At 40.7% G+C, this 23080-nt stretch overlaps 1 protein-coding gene across 4 annotated transcripts in view; it reads left to right on the top strand.

Moving 5' to 3' along the window:
• URB1 (URB1 ribosome biogenesis homolog) overlaps positions 1-23080 on the top strand; it is a 92440-nt gene that overhangs the window by 14975 nt on the left and 54385 nt on the right. Inside the window, exons 1-12 of one of the 4 annotated variants that reach the window (XM_042855755.2) lie at positions 2809-3506; positions 4594-4733; positions 6873-7024; positions 9410-9542; positions 11704-11800; positions 12983-13068; positions 15272-15397; positions 17344-17474; positions 18867-19062; positions 20469-20606; positions 21038-21211; positions 21888-22032. In XM_042855755.2, coding sequence (XP_042711689.2) covers positions 2969-3506; positions 4594-4733; positions 6873-7024; positions 9410-9542; positions 11704-11800; positions 12983-13068; positions 15272-15397; positions 17344-17474; positions 18867-19062; positions 20469-20606; positions 21038-21211; positions 21888-22032 — 2056 coding nt within the window. In that variant the 5' untranslated portion in view covers positions 2809-2968. Of the gene's footprint in view, positions 1-2807; positions 3507-4593; positions 4734-6872; positions 7025-9409; positions 9543-11703; positions 11801-12982; positions 13069-15271; positions 15398-17343; positions 17475-18866; positions 19063-20468; positions 20607-21037; positions 21212-21887; positions 22033-23080 lie in introns of those variants that run through there. The other 3 variants (XM_005283941.4, XM_024102762.3, XM_042855754.2) reach the window with 3 other exon arrangements.

Raw genomic sequence — 23080 nt, 5'->3', positions numbered from 1 at the left:
GGACGCTTTTTGTTTGTTTGTTTGTTTTGTTGTTGTTGTTCTGCTCTGGCCGGCCTGTAAGGGGCAGCGGCGTGGAGGACGGGAGCGCCTTGCAGCAAGCCCGGCAGGGTAGCCTGCGTCCTTCCCTCCCAGCCAACCGGAGCGGTGTGGAGCCCTCCCGGCAGGGGGCACGGCGGGAGGGGCCGCGTGGCAGCGCCCCGCTGAAGCCCTGGCCGCCCCCCTTCTCTCTCTTCCCCTGCTCCCTCTACCTCCCCCCGCTAACCGGGGCACATCTGCAGGGCAGGGAGTCCCCCTGCACCCTGGCTCCGGCCGCGCTGCAGGGTTTTTTTTTTTTTGCTTTGCTGTTCTGGCTGCCGCGGTTTTTTTATTTATTTATTTTTTGCTTGGGGTGGCCAGAAAGCCAGAGCTGGCCCTGGAAGATACATATACAAAGAGAACATGAAAAAATGGGTGTTGCCATACCAACTCTAACGAGACTAATCAATTAAGGTGGGCTATTATCAGCAGGAGAAAAAAAAAACTTTTGTAGTGATAATCAGGATGGCCCATTTCAAACAGTTGACAAGAAGATGTGAGTAACAGTAGGGGAAAAATTAGCATGGGGAAATAGTTTTTACTTTGTGTAATGACCTATCCACTCCCAGTCTTTATTCAAGTCTAATTTAATGGTGTCCAGTTTGCAAATTAATTCCAATTCTGCAGTTTCTCATTGGAGTCTGTTTTTGAATTTTTTTTGTTGAAGAATTGCGACTTTTAGGTCTGTAATTGAGTGACCAGGGAGGTTGAAGTGTTCTCTGGCCCCACTGGTTGTTTATCAGGCTTTCTGCTTCTGATGTATTTAAAAAAAAATTGCTATTACTTTTGGAGTCTTTGGCTAGCTGTTCTTCAAATTCTTTTTTGGTCTTTCTAATTATATTTTTACACTTCATTTGCCAGAGTTTATGCTCTTTTCTATTTTCCTCATTAGGATTTATCTTCCACTTTTTAAAGGATGCCTTTTTGCCTCTCACTGCTTCTTTTACTTTGTTGTTTAACCACAGTGGCTCTTTTTTGGTTCTCTTACTATGTTTTTTAAATTGGGGTATACATTTAAGCTGAGCCTCTATTACGGTGTCTTTACAAAGTTTCCACGTAGCTTGCAGGGATTTTACGTTTGGTACTGTACCTTTTAATTTCTGTTTCACTAACCTCCTCATTGTTGTGTAGTTCCCCTTTCTGAGATTAAATGCTACAGTGTTGGGCCATTTTTTTTACCATCAGATCTTGTATGTTTCTTGATCCTGGACATATGCTGATGACTCCCTGGCATTTTTGTTCTCTCCCTTGTAAAGCTCACAAGCTCCCAACCCTAGCAACATAAAAATCATCTTTGGGTGATAACCCAGCACTGGAAACTTCAGGTGCTGCCTTTGCACCCCTCCAGCCCCTCAAAAAAAAAAAGTAGAGGATAAGGGAAAAGAAAAGGAGTATTGGAATAGAAATAGATCATCCATTTTAATAGGTTGCTCAGTAGCTTTTGTATTTCTTAAAGTAACAGTTGGTGTATGTATGAATGCAGTGTGCATATAAACAGGTTATATGAATAGAGCCTGAACAAAAAGTTATTTGCAGACACAAGTGAAGCATCACCAATGCTGGGACACCTAACTGGGAGGTGGGAGAAGGACTCCTAGATGGGGGAATTCTAGGGGTGGGAATCCTCAAAAGATAGGAAAGGGAGTTGGAGACCCAGGGGTATGAGAAATGCAAGGAAAAAGAAGACCAAAGGGGCAGAGAATTTGGGAGGAAAGGGAAATTAGAGTGGGGTTTACAGTGATTCTCAACCAGGAGTACTGCATATCCTTAGAGGTATGCACAGGTCTTCCAGAGGGTACATCAACTCATCTAGATATTTGCCTAGTTTACAAACAGGCTACTCAAAAAGCACTAGCAAAGTCAGTACAAACTAAAATTTCATACAATGACTTGTTTATACTACTCTATATGAAAATGCACTTAATGAAATGGAAGTACAATATTCATATTCCAATTGATTTATTATATAATTATATGGTAAAAACGAGAGAGTAAGCAACTTTTCAGTAATAGTGGGCTGTGACACTTTTGTATTTTTATGTCTGATTTTGTAAGCATTAGTTTTTAAGTGAGTGAAACTTGGGGTACACAAGACAAATCAGATTCCTTAAAAGAGTACAGTAGCCTGGAAAGGTTGAGAGCCACTGGTTTAGGAGACCCTAGGAAAGAGGGGTAATGAAGACAGAGAACCAAAGGTGGGGGAAGAGGAGTCCCAGAGAAACAACAGTATAAAAGAGGGAAATCCCAGGAGGGAGGGAGACTAGTAAAGATGCAGCCATGTATAATAAATTGGGATGGGGGGAACCAGGAGTGGCTCCTTCAGGTTTCTTTAGAGGCTCACATACTACAGTGATGAGTGTTAACAGATAGATATTTACAGGACAGTGAAGTAGTGACAGATGGAATATGCCCCCTCCCCCCAATTCTCATATTGTTGTACTTATGAGTAAGAGATGTTTCAACTCCCTGATTTAGGGCCCAATTCTGCTGCCCTTACTCTTGCTGAGTTGTCCAATTGAAATTAGCTGGACTCTTTGAGGAATAAGACAATACTCAGTATCAGCCCTGCTTTAGGGATTAAGATTAAAGCAGTCTGTACAAAATGTCTCTCTGATGAAATACCAGACACACATTTTTGCGATAACCTTTCCTGCAAGGATGGCCCTGCACTTCTCACTGAAGAAGAATGAGACACCCACTGGATTCCACTGATTTTTGCTGTTGTTGTTGGATTAGCCAATAACCAGAAAGCAGGATCTTTAGGGGAATTTCCCTGGCGTTCTCAGAGGCTCGTGGGGAACGTTTTCTAAAACGTCCTACAATTGCTTACACTGGTGTGAGCAATGGTGGGAGGCGAGCCCTAACGGGACCAGCCCGCTGGTGTTTTAACATCATGCCTGTCAATGAGAGCTGCTCTGACTGTGAGCACACATTGGGCTCCCCCTTGCAGGCTGATGGACTAGTCACTGAAGGCCTAAAGCTGCAGTGGGGCCTAATTCCCTGCCTCCTCCCGGGCCTATGTAGATGTGCTCAGGCGGAATGTGGGTGGCCTAGAGGGGGCTTGGGCGTGGATGCCCAAGGGGGGAAGGGAGGGCAGGGGCGCGTGGGCCCCCCCGGGGCTGGGAGACAGCCTGGGGCTTGTTCAGCCAGCCCTGAGCGCTCTGGGCCGGGGCGCTGCCGGGCTGCAGTTTCCAGAGGACCGAGCAGGGAAACGGACGCGGGCCGCTTCCGGGAGAGCACAGGCCGGACCAGCCCGCCGCGTGTAGCCGCTGTGCGCAGCCTGGAGGCCGGCGCGATGGGCGCCCACAAGCGAAAGAGCCCGGCGCCGGGCCCGGGGGCGGCGGAGACCAAGAGAGCCCGCGGCGCGGAGGGGGAATTCACGGGCACCCAATTCAAATCTCTGCTGCGGGACCCCGAGACCGCGATCAAGGGTGAGCCGGGGCGGGAGCTGGGCTCGAATTACACGTGCTTCCCGCGGGGGAGCCTGCTCCCGTCACTGCTACTGCTACTGCTACTACTGCTGCTGCTGGGGGCATGACCACCCCCGTGCTGCTGCCGCTGCCCCTGCCCTTGAACTGGCACTGGCGGGGCACCAGCCTGGGGTGTCCCCAGGCTGCTCTTTGAGTTGTCACCGGCCATCGCCCCCTCGTGCTGCTGCCTTTGCACTCTTTAAAGTGTGCTGAGTTCCTGTGGCGTTCGCCCCCTGCCCTGCATTATTTCCTAGGTCCGCGCACACTGCACTGCTCCCCGTGTATTACGGTTCCGTTCATGTTGATCTCATGCATTATGGCCCATCCCTGCGGGGAGGGGAGGGGAGGGGAGATTGAGACCCACACATAGAAACTTGTTTAGTGCAGGTGCCCCAGTAATAAATGAATTATTGTTGCATTTGTACTGTGAGTCGCTCGCTGTTACTGTTCACAAAGATTTTGCATTTTCTCTCTCTCTCTCTCTCTCTCTCTCTCTATTACTTTTTTATCTGGCAGCCTTGTATGTAGTTAGGTGCATTATGTGTATTTTCTTTACTATACAAGTATTCCTGTATCTTATGCAAAAAAAGGGGGGGGGAGGGCACCTTTATTACTCTCTAAAACTATTTTGCAGTTTTTGCATGTTTAAATGAGCTTGAAATTATATTAAGTAATTCAGTGTTCAGGGTAGGAATATTCTTGGATAAATTCTGTCCTTTGTGGGGATTTATTCAGTGAAGGGTAGTTGGTTGCATTGTGCTTTTGTAACGTTCCCATTCTATATTAGTGAATGTACCTTTGGATTGGCAGTAATATGCCTAGCACTCAGATGAACATAAAGTGAGAAAGAAAATGTTAACAAGTAGATGATATTGGTCTAAGTTTCTTCCCATGCTGAATGTCACGTTCTCCATACCAGACACTTCTTCCATGAACCCTGACAAATTATAATGCAGTGTACAGAGTTTGTGAAGCTGGAATAAAGGTTATATCTGTCATTTGAAAGGCATGCTTTTGATTACAGATGTAAATGCTTGTTTTCTTTCAGGTTTAGAAAACTTCGTCTCTACAGCTAAAACATTACCATCTACTGAACTATATGATGTAGTAGAGGGATATATAAAAATTTCTGTGGAGTGTGCTGAAATTTTCAGACTTTTGGATGGTGAAAGAAGGCCTGAAAGTGAAGTAAGTTGTCCACATGCATTGCATTTGTAATGGACAGCAGAGTGTGCACTAAATAGAACATTTAATAATTGTTGTATAAACACAGAATAAAATAATTTATTTGGAGATCTGAGGAGCAGAAAAATCGGTTGTTAAGTTGTCAGTGGCCTTATAAGTTTGTCATAAAATGTAAAGGCATCCTGCAAAGCCTCTTACATATGCTAAACCTAATGTATTCTGAATAGTCCCATTGAAGTCAAGCTCTGTAGTACTGAGGCCTTTGAATTTTGTTAAGAAAAGCTTTTATAAAACTCAAGACCAATAGAAATGTTTATACACACATGCGCACACACAAATCTAATAAAAGCATTTGTTTTTAGATAAATAAGCCTTCCTTTGTAGTGTGTGATATCCAGCTATTGCAGCATTAAGAACCTGAAGGTAAAACTTATTGTCTGAGCTGAGAGAAATGCAAAACATAAACAAAGAGCATAAATAGTGACCAATAAACTGGATTTATAGAATTCTCTTACAGCTAATTATGTGAGGCGTTATTAGTAATTTAGGTAAAGAAGAGTTTGTTTACAACTGATTAAAGCTGATAGAGCCCCTTTTAACTTCCAATAAACAATCTCTTTAATAAAAACAATGAGGAGTCCTTGTGGCACCCACTCCATGCATCTGATGAAGTGGGTTTTAGCCCATGAAAGCTTATGCCCAAATAAATTTGTTAATCTCTAAGGTGCCACAAGGACTCCTCGTTGTTTTTGCTGATACAGACTAACATGGCTACCACTCTTTAATAAAGTATCCTCTCTGTCTACATAACAGAAAAACTATGTATACATTGTGTCCTGCTTTGTCAGCTGCTTGCTGTGTAGATATTCTTCCACCTACTGATAAAACACAGAGTTTGTAATTTGTAAGGCCCTGATGCTGCAGTAGGGTTGTGTGTGTATTTAGGGTTTCACTGTGAGGAGCTCAGTGCAGTATTGGGGCTTAGGTATAGTTTTTGAGTTCTGTATATAATGGCATTACAGTAGTACACCTCTACCCCGATATAACGCAACCCAATATAACACGAATTTGGATATAACGTGGTAAAACAGTGCTCCGGGGGGTGGGGTGGGGCTGTGTACTTCGGTGGATCAAAGCAAGTTCGATATAATGCGGTTTCACCTATAACCCGGTAAGATTTTTTTGGCTCCCGAGGACAGCGTTATATCGAGGTAGAGGTGTACCTCAGAGTTATGAACACCTCGGAAATAGAGGTTGTTCGTAACTGAACAAAACATTATGGTTGTTCTTTCAAAAGTTTACAACTGAACATTGACTTAATACAGCTTTGAAACTTTACTATGCAGAAGAAAAATGCTGCTTTTAACCATCTTAATTTAAATGAAACAAGCATAGAAACAGTTTCCTTACCTTGTCAAATCTTTTTTTTAAACTTTCCCTTTATTTTTTAGTAGTTTACGTTTAACACCGTACTGTACGGTATTTGCCTTTTTTTTTTTTTTTTGGTCTCTGCTGCCTGATTGTGTACTTTCGATTTCAAATGAGGTGTGTGGTTGAATGGTCAGTTTGTAACTCTGGTGTTTGTAACTCTGAAGTTCTACTGTATATTTGAGTATTATTTTCCATTCCATCCACATGTGCATCCTAGTGTCTTGTTTTCTTTTTTGAATACTGCAGCACTATAAGCAGATGTTTTAATTGTGCTGTCCATATTGAGGCCTAGGTGTTAATCTTTATTGGTTACAACTACTTTAGAATACAGTAAGTGTATGAGTAGTTCAAATGATTCTCTCTGATGTACTTTGTCTTACCATTATCAACACTGAATTTCATGACTTTTGCAGCTGGAAACAAGAAGAAGAGTTGGTACCATGTGACCAGCCACCTCTTCGCTGCTCAGTAGTGATTCATAGACCATAGTATGGAAGCCTCTGCCCAAGCATATTATTTCAGTGTTAACCATCTGGAAGAGAATCAGTGTGTTACCTTGAGTTTCACATTTGGAAGCATTTCCTCTTGTTGCACAGTTACTTATTATTTATGATGTTTACTGTTCTAATGTTCTTATTTATATTAGCTTGTATAGGGATATTTGAGGAAAGTAATGGCAACAATATTTTAAAATATCTCTGAACTTTGCAGATGCTGTTAATTTTTCAAGCTTTGGAAGCCATCTTGTTGAGAACAGCAAGTGACCTGTCCCATTTTTCTGTTGTGGGGATGAACATAGTAAAGAAGTTGATTAATAGCTATATGAAATTAATCTATGCTGCTTTGTATTCTGAAAGTCACAGGTAAGTCTAGTGCATACCAGAGTGAGAACCTGTGTTGGTTGCTCTGACATAGTCCCGATATGCTAGCTTGGGCCACCATCCTGCAAAGACCTAAGAAAGTGCTGAACTGTTTGCAGTGTGAGGAGTCCCACTGACTTTAGGAGGACTGTTCACAGTGTATAATCTTAGGCACATACATATAAGTGTTTGCAGGAATGCTGCAGGGAGTAGCGCTGCACTTGACTTTAGCTAAGTCTGTAATTTTCCATTCTCTTCCTCTGCTTGCTTTGTTTACCCTAACTATGTCGTTTGTGATATGAAACCTGCTTGAGGTGTAGAGAGAGGTTTCCTTTTCTATTGCTCACCGAAGCTGAGCAGAACACCATGGTGATGGCAAGAAGTGTTGAGTTTGATTGTTGCTTCTTTTTCCTAGTCTTTTCACAAAATGTCGAAACATTTGTAATAGAATTACTCCATTAGCCTAACTTTTCCTCGACACCTTTTTCTGTCTCTTAAATGTGAGAACTAATTGTTTTAATTGAATTTATTTCTTAATTTATTTATAACCTAAGTCCAAAGGAGGTACTTCCACAGCCATTTCTTCTGCTTTGTCCCTCCATGGCAGTTGAAATTTGGTGAGTGGTTCTTGCTTTACATCCCAGTGTGTCATTTGGATGAGGGAAGGTGCTTATTGGTTCAAGGACCCTGTCTGTTGCATTCAGAGCTCTTCATCAGCTCTGTGTAAGCTCGAAAGCTTGTCTCTCTCACCAACACAAGTTGATCCAATAAAAGATATTACCTCACCTACCTTGTCTCTCTAATATCCTGGGATAAACATGGCTCCAATAACACTACCAACAAAATAATGTACCCTCATAATAATGACCCCAAAATACAGCTATTGGAGAAATCCTTCTAGAGCTTGCTTAAGGGAAACAGCCCTATTGAATTTCAGATAGGGTATTTTGCCTTTTGGCTACATTGGCCAACTGGAAAGGCCAAGGGGTCTGGCAGTCACAAAACAATTATTTTCATGTGTCAGTTGCACCAATGGGGCATAGAATATAATGATTACAATAATTTGCTGAGAATGTATGTTGTCCAGTTGAAGCATAAAGAGCTCATGTTGTTGTGGCATATGGAGGCAGGATCTCTGCTTTGTATGCATCTTCTCCTCAGGATTTTTTATGAATGATAACATTTCTAAATTAAATTAATGGAGATGTCCTATCTCCTAGAACTGGAATGGACCTTGAAAGGTCATCGAGTCCAGCCCCCTGCCTTCACTAGCAGGACCAAGTACTGATTTTGCCCCAGATCCCTAAGTGGCCCCCTCATGGATTGAACTCACAACCCTGGGTTTAGCAGGCCAGTGCTCAAACCACTGAGCTATCCCTCCCCCCTATTGGAACTTTAGGGCTTGATCCTGAAGCCATTAATAATGGCATGTCTTCGCACATCAGAAAGGGCTGCAGAATCGGGCCCTTATGGCCCCAGTTATGAAGTTAACAGCAAAATCCTGTTGACAGTGGATGCAGGGATTGGAGCCTTCATTTCCGGCGCTCTCCCCCTTATTCTGGAACATCAACATCCAGCCTCCCAGTATATTTGTGTGTGTAAGCTGAGTTGATAGGAACAATGTAGATGTACTTTTCCTTGTGCCTACTCCCTCTACATCAGTACCTCTGACTTTTTCCTTTCGTTACTCAGATAGATTTCCACTCCAGTCAGTGAGTAAGGACTGAGTATAACATTTGAATGAAAACTAGTAAGAACTTCAGGGTTTGGTCCAGTGACCGGAATACAGCTCTTTTTCTGCATTCTTTAACAAAGAAAATAATAATAAGCAATAATAATACAAACAATTTTATAGGAATGAATTAAGGCACCATCTTGTAAACACTTATGTTGGTGCTTAACTTTACTGCCAAGGGTAGTTCCAATGGCTCTGCTCCCCATACTAAAGTTAAGCACATGCATAAGAATTTGGAGGCTCAGGGCCTTGATGTGAGAAACATACTTTTTAAAACAAGCAATATGAAAATAAGATTGGCCAGAATTAGGGAAAAGTCACGTGCATTTTGCCTAAATTAATAACAGTGGTTGCTTTGTAAAGATGCTGGATCTTGCATTCCTTATTGAGCCATGGCTTCCTTGGACTGTGAGAGCTTTGCATGCAGTAGGAACACAGGATCAGGTTCAGTGTGGTTAGAGCTTAGCTTTCCTGACTGTGCTTGCTTACTCACGTTGGGACAGACTCCGAGTGCTGTTCTGTGCCTGCAACTCCCACTGACTTTGGTGGAAGTTGTGGCTGGATGATTTGAGAGGTATAAATTCTCACATTATAACGTCTGTGTAACCATCATTCCTCCAATAACATGCATTCCCCCCTATTTATTCACGTAGGATGACTCGAGTATGCCTCACCTTGCTGTCGGCCATGGTGGCACAGGGGCCAGATTCTGCAAGGGATGTCTATAGCCATTTTGATTTTAATAATAAATTCCTGCCTGGATTAGTGAAGAAAAGAGATAAGAAGGTAAAGTGAGCAAAGTATCTGCAGGGGTCAGATGACCTGGCCTGGAGGTATCTTCGGTTTACTTTTGCTAATTTTTAAAGTAAACTTGCTAATGCGACTCCACTGTATTTTCATCCACTGCTGCTTCTCCACCTCTTCCTTCCCCTATTCTGTCTGATTGTTTATAATAGGCACTAGCGCTGATCTATGAACAGTTTCCCATTCACTTAAATGGGAAACACCCAGGGGTCATGAATGTTTCTAAGTGTCTGTCGTTATGGGAGATCTTGTGTAACAAAGTCCTGGCACCCATAGGAGTTGCTCATTTCATTTCCATGCCTGCTTGATCTCTGCTACCCTGATGAAGTGGAGCGCCTGAAGATTATAATACCATAGGGAAAACTGGTTGAGTTTTGCTGCCATAGTATTGGGTGACCTAGTTTGTTATGAAACTGCATCATGGCTTATTATGTGGTTTGGTGGCCATAGGAAAGAATTGCCATTAGATGACATTTTAAGGCTAGAATGGAATGAAGGCAAAGGCAATGTTTTAATGTTTTTAATTTATGTTTCAGAGGGGTGGAAATTGTCCAGTTCTAAAATTAACAAGTTAAATCCTGGTCCTGTAGAAGTCAGTGGGAGTTTTGCCATCAATTTCAGTGGGGCCAGGATTTCACCCAATATTTATGAAAAAACTACACTCTGCTTTGGAAATTGTAACTAATGGTTTTAGGGGAAAATCGGTTGGGTTTTTTTAATGTTAAGTTATTAGGAGTGTCAAGTGTGGGGTTTTGCTGCAGGATCTACCTTTGTGAGCTCTCACATCTTAATTGAAGGACTTGGGTGTTAAATCTTTATCCAGGATATTCATTTAACAACGTGTTCATTAGTCATGGGAGTAAATTAGATACTATTAACCAAAACAGAGTTTCAGACAGTGCCTGAAAATTCCTCCTCTTCTCAGTTGTTCAGATTTCACTCCATTATGATGTCGTCATTTCACTAATTCTCTAGTTGTGATAGTGTCTCAGGATAGACCAAGCCTGAATTTCTAATGTAAAAATCAAGCAGAAAAGCAACAAACTCCCTAATTTTTTGGCAAACTCTTCCATGTCCCCACTGCTATTTCTTTTCTTTCCCCCTTTTTACAAGTCACTTTTAAAGGGAAAGTTGTTTCACATTGTACCCCAGTAATTATATTTAATTTGGGGATTTTTACATATAATTTAAATGACATATACTAACACAGTGGCTCTCAACCTTTCCAGACTACTGTACCCCTCTCAAGAGTGTGATTTGTCTTGTGTACCCCCAAATTTCACCTCACTTAAAAGCTTCCAAAATCAGACATAAAAATACAAAAATGTCAGCACACTGTTACTGAAAAATTGCTTACTTTCTCATTTTTACCATATAATTATAAAATACATCAATTGGAATATAAATATTGTACTTGCATTTCAGTGTGTCGTATAATAGAGCAGTATAAACAAGTCATTGTCTATATGAAATTTTAGTTTGTACTGACTTTGCTAGTGCTTTTTATGTAGCCCGTTGTAAAACTAGGGAAATATCTAGATGCGTTGATCCCCTGGAAGACCTCTGAGTACCCCAAGGGGTACACGTACCGCTGGTTGAGAACCACTGCGCTAAAGGGTTAGGGATTTCATTTTCCAGATGGAAGTTAAATAATTAATCTTTAAAAATAATTCTAATTTACAGTCAGATCTTGTGGCCTTTATGCGGACAGAACTCCTGTCAGTTTCTGTAGCATTGCCAATACACCTTGGTCCTGAGCAATAGCTCCCCGTTAGTCTGGTCCTTGGCTTGTCTGAGTAGCTCAGCAATCTCTGGTGGTTTGGTGATGTGCGTAAATGGGGATTAGAGTCTGACTGCCAAATCACTTATCATTTGTGACCTAGCCCAGGTATTCAAAATTGAAAAATTAGTGAACCAGCCAGCCTTCCTAACTAGATGCTAAGATATGAAAGTAATCTCCACAGGTTAATAGACTGTGGTTGACAAACTCGTGTAGTTTATCAGAGTAATATACTGGGGATGTGTTTATATAAAACATAGCTATACAACTTATTACATATTTTATGATAACAAACTGCTGCTGTAAAATTTTTGCAATTGTGTACAAACTATATGCTAAAAGTGTCTTTTAATTTTCTTTTAGGGGAAACCAGATGTCCGTATGGCATATATTCAGTTTGCTCTCTCCTTTTTAATTGCTGGTGACAACACTATCCTAGTACAAGTGCTAGAGTTAAAAGGTACTTAACAATTACTGCTTTTGTTAAAGGAGTATCTTTTAAAGATCACATTTAAAAATATGAACCAATTAAACAGCATTGACAAGACAAAGGAAATTCAATTTTAAAAACTGATTTTAAATAAGCTTATGCTTTCCAAAACACTTGGCTGTACTGGCTGAAAATAACAGTCATGGTCTTGCTTATGCTGACTGCAAAGAGACTGCAGGGTAAATAGGAAGGCCTAGATGACCCAATTCATGATAAATAAGCTTATAGTACCTTCAGAACCACAAAGATCAGATGACAGAGGAGACTTTATGGCTTTTAAACTTCTTCAGAATGTAATAACATTGGATGTGCTGCCTTCTTTTAAAGTTAAATGTTTAAAAATCAGGCAAGATCTAGTTTTTGAACACAGTGAAATTCATCCCTGTGCAGATAGCCTGTGCAAGGCCCGTGTAAGTCCTTAGAATGGATTGTCCTTGGGTCAAATGGCCACTGTCTCTGGCTGCTGTACCCCTTTAAGCCCTTCATTTGGGCTCTGCAGGGAAGTGCCATCAGAGGGTGTTTGTACAAACCCCGTATGTTGAGGAAGAGGCAGCTGTACTAGCCCCACATAGAATAGCTCACAGAATTGCAATAGAGAAGGAATCAGGATTTTTAGCTAATTTAGGGTCTGCTTCTGAAAAGACTTATCTATGCACTTGACTTAGCATACTAAGAAGTGGATCCAGTGCTCATTGACGCTAATGGGAATACTCCTGTTGATATCAGTGGACCTGGGATCAGACCCTATAAATTAATCCCATTGACTTCAATATTTGTAGGTCCTTCAGGGCTGGGGCTGTCACTAACTATATGTTTACACAGAGCCTAGCACAATGGGGCTCTGACCCGATTGAGGTCTCTAGGCGCTAGCTCAATATAAATATTAAATAATAATAACTGAGCTAACTAACTGCCTAATAATTCTTACAATAGGTATTTCATAAAAGGCGATATTACAGCAGTTTGCTTATCACTATATTAACTGTTCACCATGCATGCTAATATGGGTATTTTTGTTCATCTTTAAATACAACACAGAGATGAGTGACATGACATTGAGGACAAACAAGTACAAATTCCCTGAAATTAATTTCATAGTCAAATGCTGCTTGTCCTCAGATCACGACTCTAACATTTGAAATATGTTCTTAGATTTCATTCCAGATATTCTTAGGACTGGATTAAAGGAAGATAAAGTTTCTACTATCAATCTTCTGCTTTCCACACTGGGAACAAAGGTGTTGTATGCCCTTGAAATGGCTTTGTCTCTTGCTTTCTGTTTCTCTTGCTACTGAAGACAGCTTTGCAATGCATTCCCAAAGAATATACACCTATTTATTACTCTGGCATTGTGCTGCAAAGAATCATCAGCATTTCTGTTGCTGAGCTTGTTCATTGGGGGTTTATATGTTGGCCATAAAATTGTCTCAGGGTTAAAGCTTCTAATGTGATATTTTTTTAAGTAGAATTTTTAATTAAATGATCACGCGGCTGAATTTAAAAGCTACTTACTGCTTGTATGTAACGTTTCTCATACATCCCATCTCATTTACCTTCTGGAGAAGTGGGGTGGTATAAATCTGCAATAAGTTATTACTCTTACTTCGAAAATCTAGCTATTGAACACACTGCCTCACTTCTAGAAGGAACAGAGCTTTTATATTGGGGGCTGTTGGGGCAAATGGGGTGCAGAGAATTGTCCTTGTCTGGTGGGTGAAGCCCCTTTACCATAGGTTTCCAATTAAAGACATAGTCTTGATAGGGTTCTGTAGCATCCCTCATTCTGACCTCCTGACTAGAGATAACTGTTGCAGTCTGGATCTGCTTGCAGTTGAGACTGGGAGTATCCTGATTTGGGGCTAGTGATGTAGTCTGCCAGGCAAAGCTGTTTCTTGATGGACAAGAGGAAAATGGTGGCTTTTATAATGAAGGTTTCTAGTAAAAACCCAGGGCTACATCCAGGAAAGCTGCTGCAGGGAGGACTACTTTCCATGTGCCACGTAAACCCATTGAAAGAGAAGGGAGAAGTTGGTTCTGTGATGGGATGTCATGTTGCCTGGTTCTCTCATGGGGTGGGGAAAGCAGATTTAAGTTACATCAAGGCTGCTATGGAAGCTTGAGAACAGAAGTCATTGAGAATTGCTGTAGAATCAGTTGTCTTCAGTTGCTTTGGCCATATCCCCTTGTGTATCAGCAGTTTCCACATTTTGAGCTCTGTTGCCCCTTCTGTCCCTTTTCCATATGGAAGAAACCTAACAGGAAAGGGTAACTGACAATATAAATGAAAACTGTGCTTTTGTTTACATTACATTAAACTTTAAAAAAGCTAGCATCGTGACTGCAAAATCAGGACCTTAGAAATCACGGAGTTCCAGAAATGAATTTTTCTCCTGCATTGTTAGCTTGTCTGTGTGGCATATCTTATTCTGGTATGTATCATGGTTGAGTTAATAACATAATACACAAGGTTTAAAATTTAACAAGGAAAACAGGAATAAAAAAATGAAGCCGAGAAAACATTATGGGAAAAAACATTAATTTTTGGAATTTCCTTGCTGGATGTTACAGGGTTAATGCTATATTCACAGTAATTTTTTACATTTACTTTTGCTGCAAGGTTTTGTTTTTTTATGGTTATTTTTGCAGTAGGGAAATGGGGAGGAGGCATCTGGAACTGTTTGTCGTGTGAAATTTATATGCACCTCAGATTTTTCCCATAGAGCTTGTAAATTCCTTGAACTGCAGCTACAAACAAGCCTCAGCTATCCAAATCTTGCTTAACCAAAACTCTTGGTTCTCCAAAAGTCAGATGTGTCCCCTGAAGGTCTGATTGAAGCTCAGGTCCTGTAGAGCTGCAGAAGATTCTGATTCTGCAAAACTTAACTCTTAGCCTGGAGCAAACCAGTTGCCATTGCTAACATCTGCTTGGTGCATTCATTGGATTACTCTGGTAACAACTCTTGCCAGCTTCCCCCAATGGATTTTGTCAGCTCCTGTATTGAGAGTAGAGCCTTCAACATACACAAACTCTGTGTAGCTAACACTCCCTCCTCTTCAGATTCTACAGCTAGGAAGCTCTGCCAGTTTTTCTAATAGCTTTCCAGTTCCTTGTCTGGAGCTAATGGGGTTTTGGCATTCCAAAGGTGCTGGAAGCTCCTTAGTCCAAACTGTGGCTCTAGTCCTGCAAACACTTAATATGCTCAGTGCTTAAAGTAGATTGAAACAGGAGAGGCTGCTCGCAGTACACTAGCCAAGAAGGAAGGGGAGTGGTGGGTGAGGGCTGCTTCCCCAAGCCAAGGAGAAAAGGGGAAACGCTTCTGTTCTAGTAGAGGAGAGGGAGCTGCGCAAAAGCAATACCAGTGCAAGGTGTGATGGAGACTATTATTTTCCATTTCATTGTAATTTTCAATACACAAAATACTTTCTTTTTATTGTTTTCAGGTGGTTCAAAATAAGAGTATCAGTAAGACGCAGAAGGTGCGTTTTTTTACTGTGGAAGTGTTAAGTCACATTGCTTCTCTTTACCGTTGGAATGGGATTACCGATGTCAGCACTGAGGATGTCAAGGTCTGGTAATTTCTTTCGTAAGATGTTTCTCCTAATTCCCTATCCCGTGCCTCTTTCCTCACTCTCCTTGCTTGAATCTGTGCAGCCTACAAACAGGAGGAATAGACAGGTGGGGCTAGGGCTATCTCTATTTATGATCCCAAGAAGAGAGGAGAGCCATGCCATATGCTGCTTTAAAGAAACCAACAAACGACTTGCCTGGGCCGGAGACTACTAGTGCTTCAGTCCTAGGATGAGTGGCAGTAGGGCTGCCCCTTTTTTCTGATTGCCTGAAGGGTGTGGAGGGACCTCTACCTTCATGTCGCTTTGGGGCGCTCTCTTTTCTGTCCCCCAATTTCTGGAGCTCCAGAGCAGAAGTGCTGCTTTTGGGGCATGCTGATACTTCAGCATTCTTCTCTGCTTGACTGCCAGGAAGAATTTGCTCCTGCATTAGGGCAAGACGGAGTAGGAGAGAGCAAAGACTAGACTGTGCAGTGCCTCTCTCAATATCCTTTCCATGTACCCAGTTTCCATACATCAGACTGGGCTGACTCTGAAATAATGCCCCAGAATAAAGAGCAGCCTCATCTCTGGGGCTGATTCTGCTCTTGCTTCCACCAGCAAATGACGTTACGCTTGTATAAAACTGTCTTTAATGAGTTAAGAGTCATTTTTCTGAAACCTAGTACCTGCTAGCACTGCATTGCTGCTGCGTAAGTCACTTTGTTTTTACTTTACATAACAAGAATTACACGGGTTGTTATCTTTTAGTTCCACTTTTGTGTAATGGAAATATCTGAGATGTGGTGTATCTAAATTGTCTTAGGACCTTATGCAAAGCTTATGGAATGGAATGAAAGACTCCCATTGCTTTTAATGGGCTTTGTATCAGACCTTTATATCAGTATCCATAGATAGATTTAAAAGACCAACTCTCTCCATGAAAACTTCTACCATTAATGGGCTGTCTCTTTGTCAGCTCGTATCCTGGTACCTACAGTATATGCAGTTCAGGTTATAAGAAGCCCGTAAACTCCTGGCAAGGACCTGTTTCCATTAAGTGTTTAATACAGAGCCATGCACACATATGACTCTACATAAGTTTGAGCTGTGAATTATTCACACTGTTGCAGTGTGGATCAAACTGCTGCTTTGTCAGTAGGTTTTGTGATTTCCCAACAATAACTTGCCAATGAATTTTGCATTTGCAGAAGTCTTAAACTCTGCCATATCTAAAGAGTTAAAGTAACCAGACATTGACCTGATAAATATTGCTGGTCTGTTCTCTCCTCTCATTTTTGTGCTGTATCTGTAATGGTATTCATGCTTTTTCATCCCTGAAGAGTTAGCATGTGCAGGACATCTTTCATGTACTGTATTAAAATTGTTCTCGGTGTGGCCAACATCTTGACCCAAAATTGGCCCAAGGAACATGTTATTTGTTTTGTATGCTTCATGTTGATAGCATCTGTGATTTCTATGACAGCTTTCTTGCACTGATTTTTAGTAGTAAGGCTGAAAGTAGACATTTCAAATTAATTTTTAAATCTTAATTTTTATGGTGCCAGCACATTGTTTGGCCATAATCCCTTTATAAAAGTGACATACTTACATCTCTATTTAGCTTCATTTTTCACTTTGTTCATCTGGCATGGTTCTTTTTACTGTCCTTATTTCTTGCCAGAAAGCCCTAGGTGGCAATGCCCTGTAATTAATAAAAACACTCCCAAGGTATGCAATTTGAGTCCTATGAATAGAAGGAATCCTATATTATTGAATGTGTTTAATACACAGGTTAAAACTTGCCTTGTTAACTTAACCAAAAACTAAAGTGAGTGAAGTAGGAGTTGTCTGTGTATAAATCAAGCTGTATAAAATACAGATAAAAGTGAATTTGTTGTACATTTTTCTTTCATTAAACTAACAATTAAAATGTTTGTTTTTCACAATTCTCTTGTACACTGTAGATTATTCAAGATCCTGAAGAGGCAGGAAAGGTCATGGTAAGAGAACTGGTTCATAACTTCTTAATGGACCTGTGTTGTTCTCTGAAACATGGCATTAATTTCTATGATCGAAGCCTTGGCACGTCTGGCAGGTGAATTACCAGGGCTTTTTTGTCTATATTCATTTTCGGGGGGAGGAAGGGGCCATTGGGTTTCCAGTCTGTATTTCATAGATTTTTAAGGAAAGAAGGGTACCATTCTAGTCATCTAGTCTGACCACATGCATACACGGGCCATAGAATTTCACTCAGTAATTCCTGGATTGAGCTCAATAACTGTGTGGAACTAAGGCGTATGTTTTAGAAAGACATCCAATTTCAATTAAAAGATTTCAAGTAATGGATAATCAACCACATCCCTTAGGCATCTGTTCCAAGAATTACCCTCCCTGTTTAAAAATGTTTTCAGTTTGAATTTTTTAAGCTTCAGTTTCCAGCCATTGGATCTCATACTTTTGTCTGCTAAATTAGGGATCCCTCTCGGATCAGGTAGCTTTTGTCTGCACAGGTTCTTATAGACTGTGATTAAGTTGCCTCTTAACCATCAGGTATTTGAGAAGCTAAATAGATTAAGTACCTTAAGTCTTTCATTGTATGGTGGTTTTCCCAGACCTCAAATCATTTATGTTAGCATAAAGTAACAAAGATGAAATTGCTAATGTTGACCTTGCCACGCCGAAGTGTCTGTTTTAATTTACTGGCTTATGGAACTACAAATACATATCCTTGTCCCCCTAAAGTTAATGTGAGTTTTGCTATTAACTTCAGTGGCACTAGAATTTGGTTCATAACACCTGACCAGCTTTTTCATTTGTTTCACAGTCACTGTTGGCTTACTGGATAAAATACTTATGCACCCAGTTTATGACCAACAGGGAAAATAATCTAAACTTTTATGTTTCCATGGAGGGAGGTGGGTACAGTGATGTTGTGCTTCATTGCTAGACAAACCATTTGGCTGAAGTCCATTTATAACTCATATTCACGCAAATTGTTTTCTTGCTTTGGGGTAAATTTGAAGAGCTGTTCCCTTGGCATTTGCAACATTCTCACTTTGCTCAGGGTCGTTTAGAAGAAGCCATCTGCAATGCCATGACTGATCTTAATAAGGGGGGGCTACAGAAAAATATTTTCCAGTTTAATATAATGCTATAATTCTATGTTTTTAAGTTTGTGATATTTGGTTAGAATATTTTTTGGAATATCTCAGTGATACTGTGTTGATGAGGGCTCTGTTTTAGCTACAGTACATCATGTAAGAGACCTTTAGCTATAGTCTATTCTTAGTTACCCAATATAAATCCAGGGTGACTCTATTCATGTCAGAGGAGTCACTTTGGATTTACACCAGCAAAAATGAGAGTAGAGCAGAATTTGACCTCTTGCATGATAACATTATTAATACTGGAGTTACTGAACTAGTGGAGTGCTTAAAATATTAAAATTGTGACTCTCCCCCTCGCCCCCCCAATTTTGTCTTTACAGAGGAGGAAATTTGGTGCTTCTGCGCTTTCTGCTGAATTTAAAAACTGCAACAGAGGATGAGATGGTTGCTGATCTTATGGTGAATATTCTTAAAGTGTGCCCAGATTTACTGAATAAATACTTTAAGGAAACCCAATATTCCTTCATTCCCAGACTGAAGTCAACCTGGTTAGACAATATCAAATTGCTAAAAAAGGTAAGAGAGAGATGAAAAATATGTGCTTTCTGTATATGGAAAAGCCCAGTTTTGAGGCTTTTTATTTTTTTTTTTAAAAAACATTTTTTGTTTAAACAAGTACTATTATTTTGTATGATTGTGTAATACAAATGACAGAAAATTCAAACACTCATAGACAAGGAAATTCAATGCTATATTGGACAATTTGCTCTTAACTCCACCTGTTACAGCTGGGTATTCCAGCACATTCTAAGTACTGTTAGTACGGTGCAAAATTAACCACTCTTGGGATGCCATGCAATACATGGTCCCAATCCAGTTATATTGTGGAAATAATTTTGTGTGTGTGACTTCAAATTGAAGATCTTGGCCTGAACTGGTGTAAATTGAGGATGCTCTGTTGACTTCTGTAGAGCTAAACTGATTTGCACCAGCTGAGGATCTGACCTCTTAATTGAAAGAATCAGTAGTTTGGTGTCAGAGGAGAATGTGCCTAAGCTGCGGCTCTAGTGGATGAAGATGTAGTGTGTTCCCAGCTGTGCACACATGCTGTTTAGTGATGTTCCCTCACCAAAAAGGCAGCAAGGCACTTACTTTAAATAAATTATTTATTTTAAAAATCAAATGAGATCCAAAGGCCCAGCTACAAAGAAGGTAAACTGTTGTGGTTTAAATGACCTAAACAGGAAGGACATAAGGGTTCTGAAATACCTTTAGTAATTGATGTTATGTTAGGAAAGAAGAGGCAGGATGTTGTAAAATAAATGTTGAAGATGGTAAAGAAAAAAGTTGCATCCTGTTTTCTGTGAACGCTGAGTAAAATGAGCTGTGGCTTGGAGCCATGGCAGCTTGGAGAAGTGTAGATGTAAAGTGAGTGAGAAGGTCATTTGGTAAAAGGCCATTCTGGGAGTAGAAAGAGGTATAAACATTTAGCTAAATTGGGAAAGAAGGAGTTGGCATTACAGTCTGTGAGAAAAATCCCAGTGAGGATTTTGGTTTTCAAGACACAAAAACAAATGGCTAGAGAATCCTTTTGTCCTTGCTGTATACTCCTCTGCCTTTTTTTAATCTTAAAATAGCTGAGTGGTGTATACAGTGCCATCTGTTAAACAGAGCAGGGCATCCAAGGATAATAGGCAAATTTTCTGCAGGTTTCCTGTGTAACTGAACATAAAGTTGATGTATGCTCTGCAGGATATACTACTACTCATTAGTAATCATCATTTTAGAATAACTATGTTTTAAGTATGTATGCTCTGTGGTTAACTTTCGAGTGCCCTTCTCTTTGTGTGAAACCTGACATTTAGTACAGTTGTTAGTAACCTTTGACAAATAATATCGTGTTTGTAATGTATTCTGTAGAATTGGCTGCAAATCCACATGATTACATCAGTCTTGGTTAAACTCTATTATTTTTATTTCAGATCTATGAGGCTCAACCAGAGATTTCCAACTCCTTTAAAACTGCAGAGTTTATTCCACTCCCTAGATTGCTTTCTATGGTGATGGTAACAACAGTTCCTGTGGTGTGCAATAAAACTATGTTCACCCAAGGATTAACTGTAAGAGCATTTTATTGTCTCAATGTGGCTTTTCCCAAACAACCTCCTTAGGGTTAAGAGTGTGAGGTGATCATCCAAGTAACTTTTAAAATCAATTAATTATCAGATTTTATGCCGAATGCTCCAAATTGTGACCCCAATTCAAGAAAGCACTTAAACATGTATTTAAGTCCCACTGATTGTTGCTTTCATTAACTTCTTGTAAGCCACAGCTGTGCAACTGCTCACTGTCTGTAAGGGCTGGTTTTTTTTCTTCTACCACATGCAGTGAGAATGCATGCAGTAAAAGAACCCACCTAACAACCCAGTTTTAAAAAACAATTATCTTGTTTACAAGTTTCAACAAATACTCCAAAATAAGTAGTTTGAATACAATGGATAGGGAAGAAGCACTGTAACTTTATTGTTAATTCAGCTTTTCTTTCTTTTAGTTACCCAGCAAAACAGTGAAACACACCATCTTGTCCCTTATATCAACTATTTTGAGAAGAGCCCTGAAAAATATTGAGCACTGTCTGAATGAGGAAATATGGCAAAAGTCAGAAATCTACACTCCACTGATGATGCAGGAATTTGTCCAACTGTACAGAGAAGCCCTTAGCAAGGTACACAAGAGAAGATATTAAAAAACAGCAAGAGCCTAGAATTACAGGTGTGCAGCAGATAACTGCTCCAGTGCACTCTGCCCCTGATTTATTGTATCCTGGGGTCCAAGCACATAAAAGTTTCTAGGTATTTTATAGACATTTTTATTAAGTGTTAATAACCAGTACTGTAGTACAGAATGGTAGCTAATAAATCTGGTCAGTGGAAGTGCCAATAAAATTCTGTTCTAAGATGAATTCATAACATTGGCAGCTGGTGTGCTAGTATTGAGAAAAACTATTAAAATTAAGAGCAGCTTTTTAATAATTTGGGGCCAAATTCTACTCTCACTTTAAGTAAATTGCAGTCAATGGAGTTCATCCAGATTTACACTCCGGTAATCTATAGCAGAAACTGGTCCTTGGTTTGAAAATGTTTATTACATTGAAATCCAGACAGCCAAAAAATTCTAAGCACTTGGTAACTTTTCATATCTGTTTTTAATACGGTGTTCTTCTTTCGTGTGTTTATTCTCTGCAGAGCTGAAAATAAAAATCTGATTTCAGTCTGTATTCAAATTGCATAGTGTAAGCAATTCTCCTCGTCAGTGTGTTAGGAATATTTGCATCATTACAGCATTGTGCAGCACTGAAGAGCTGTTGATTTTTTTTTCTCGCGTATATATTTTGTCTTTAGCTTTTACCTGACATGAACAGCATAGTGGCGGTCTGGCAGTCACTTCTAAAACAAGAGAGAGAACAACATGATGGGGAGAGAAGGGAAGACACCATTTCCACTGAGGAGGAAATGACTGAGATCACAGAAACCAATGAACAGCACGGTAGGAAAATATTTGTAGGCATAACATCCTATATGTATATAAACAGTTGTGATGAAATCCTAGCCCCATTGAAATCAATGGAAGTTTTGCCACCATTTCATTGGAGCCTGGATTTTATCCTTGGTATTTGGTATTCAGTCAGTTTGGTCCTTTGGCAAGGACCTTTTTTTTTTAAAACTGAGTCCCTCTACAGCAGTGGTTCTCAAAACCGGTCCGCCACTTGTTCAGGGAAAGCCCCTGCCGGGCTGGGCCGGTTTGTTTACCTGCTGCGTCCACAGGTTCGGCCAATTGTGGCTCCCACTAGCCACGATTCGCCGCTCCAGGTCAATGGGGGCTGTGTGAAGCGGCGGCCAGCACATTCCTTGTCCCGCGCCGCTTCTTGCAGCCCCCATTGGCCTAGAGTGGCGAACCGCGGCCAGTGGGAGTTGCAATCAGCCGAACCTGCGGACGCGGCAGGTAAACAAACCAGCCTGGTCCGGCAGGGGCTTTCCCTGAACAAGCGTCGGACCGGCTTTGAGAACCACTGCTCTACAGAAAATCAAACCAGTCATGCCCCCTGCAGCTTAGCCAATTATTGCTAATGGCCTACATGTCTTAATTGATATGTCTTCTGTGCACCCACTCTTACTTTGTGCTCTCCCAGGGTGGCATGTCCCATGCTGAGAGAAACGCTTGTGTAGCTCTTCGCAATATGAAACTTCCTCTCCTTTCATAGGAGTTTTGTGAGCAGCAAAACAGTTGTTAATATTGACACTTAAATCAGAGGCCAGTGATGATACTTTAGCACCTATCATAACAAATGGGAGTTTCCACCTAAAAAGCAGTTGTTTCAGGCTCTCTGCAGACGCAGACAGGCTCTGCTGCATCAGTTACTTGCAGGTCACATTTTCAAGGTTTTCTTTGCAGCCATTACAGTGAGAGATTTCATTTTTTAAAAACTGTAAGCTGAGAGTGTGGATAACAGTAGAGAGGTCTGTTCTCATCTTCCCATCTAGTTGTGGGGGCGGGGGGTGAGGGGATGTTCCACATTTTGGGAAACGCTGGCCAA

The sequence above is a fragment of the Chrysemys picta genome, chromosome 1, assembly GCF_011386835.1.
Source record: "Chrysemys picta bellii isolate R12L10 chromosome 1, ASM1138683v2, whole genome shotgun sequence".
Lineage (NCBI taxonomy): Eukaryota > Metazoa > Chordata > Testudines > Emydidae > Chrysemys > Chrysemys picta.
The sequence above is the reverse complement of the archived record's forward strand: the minus strand, read 5'-3'. Positions and strand labels throughout refer to the sequence as shown.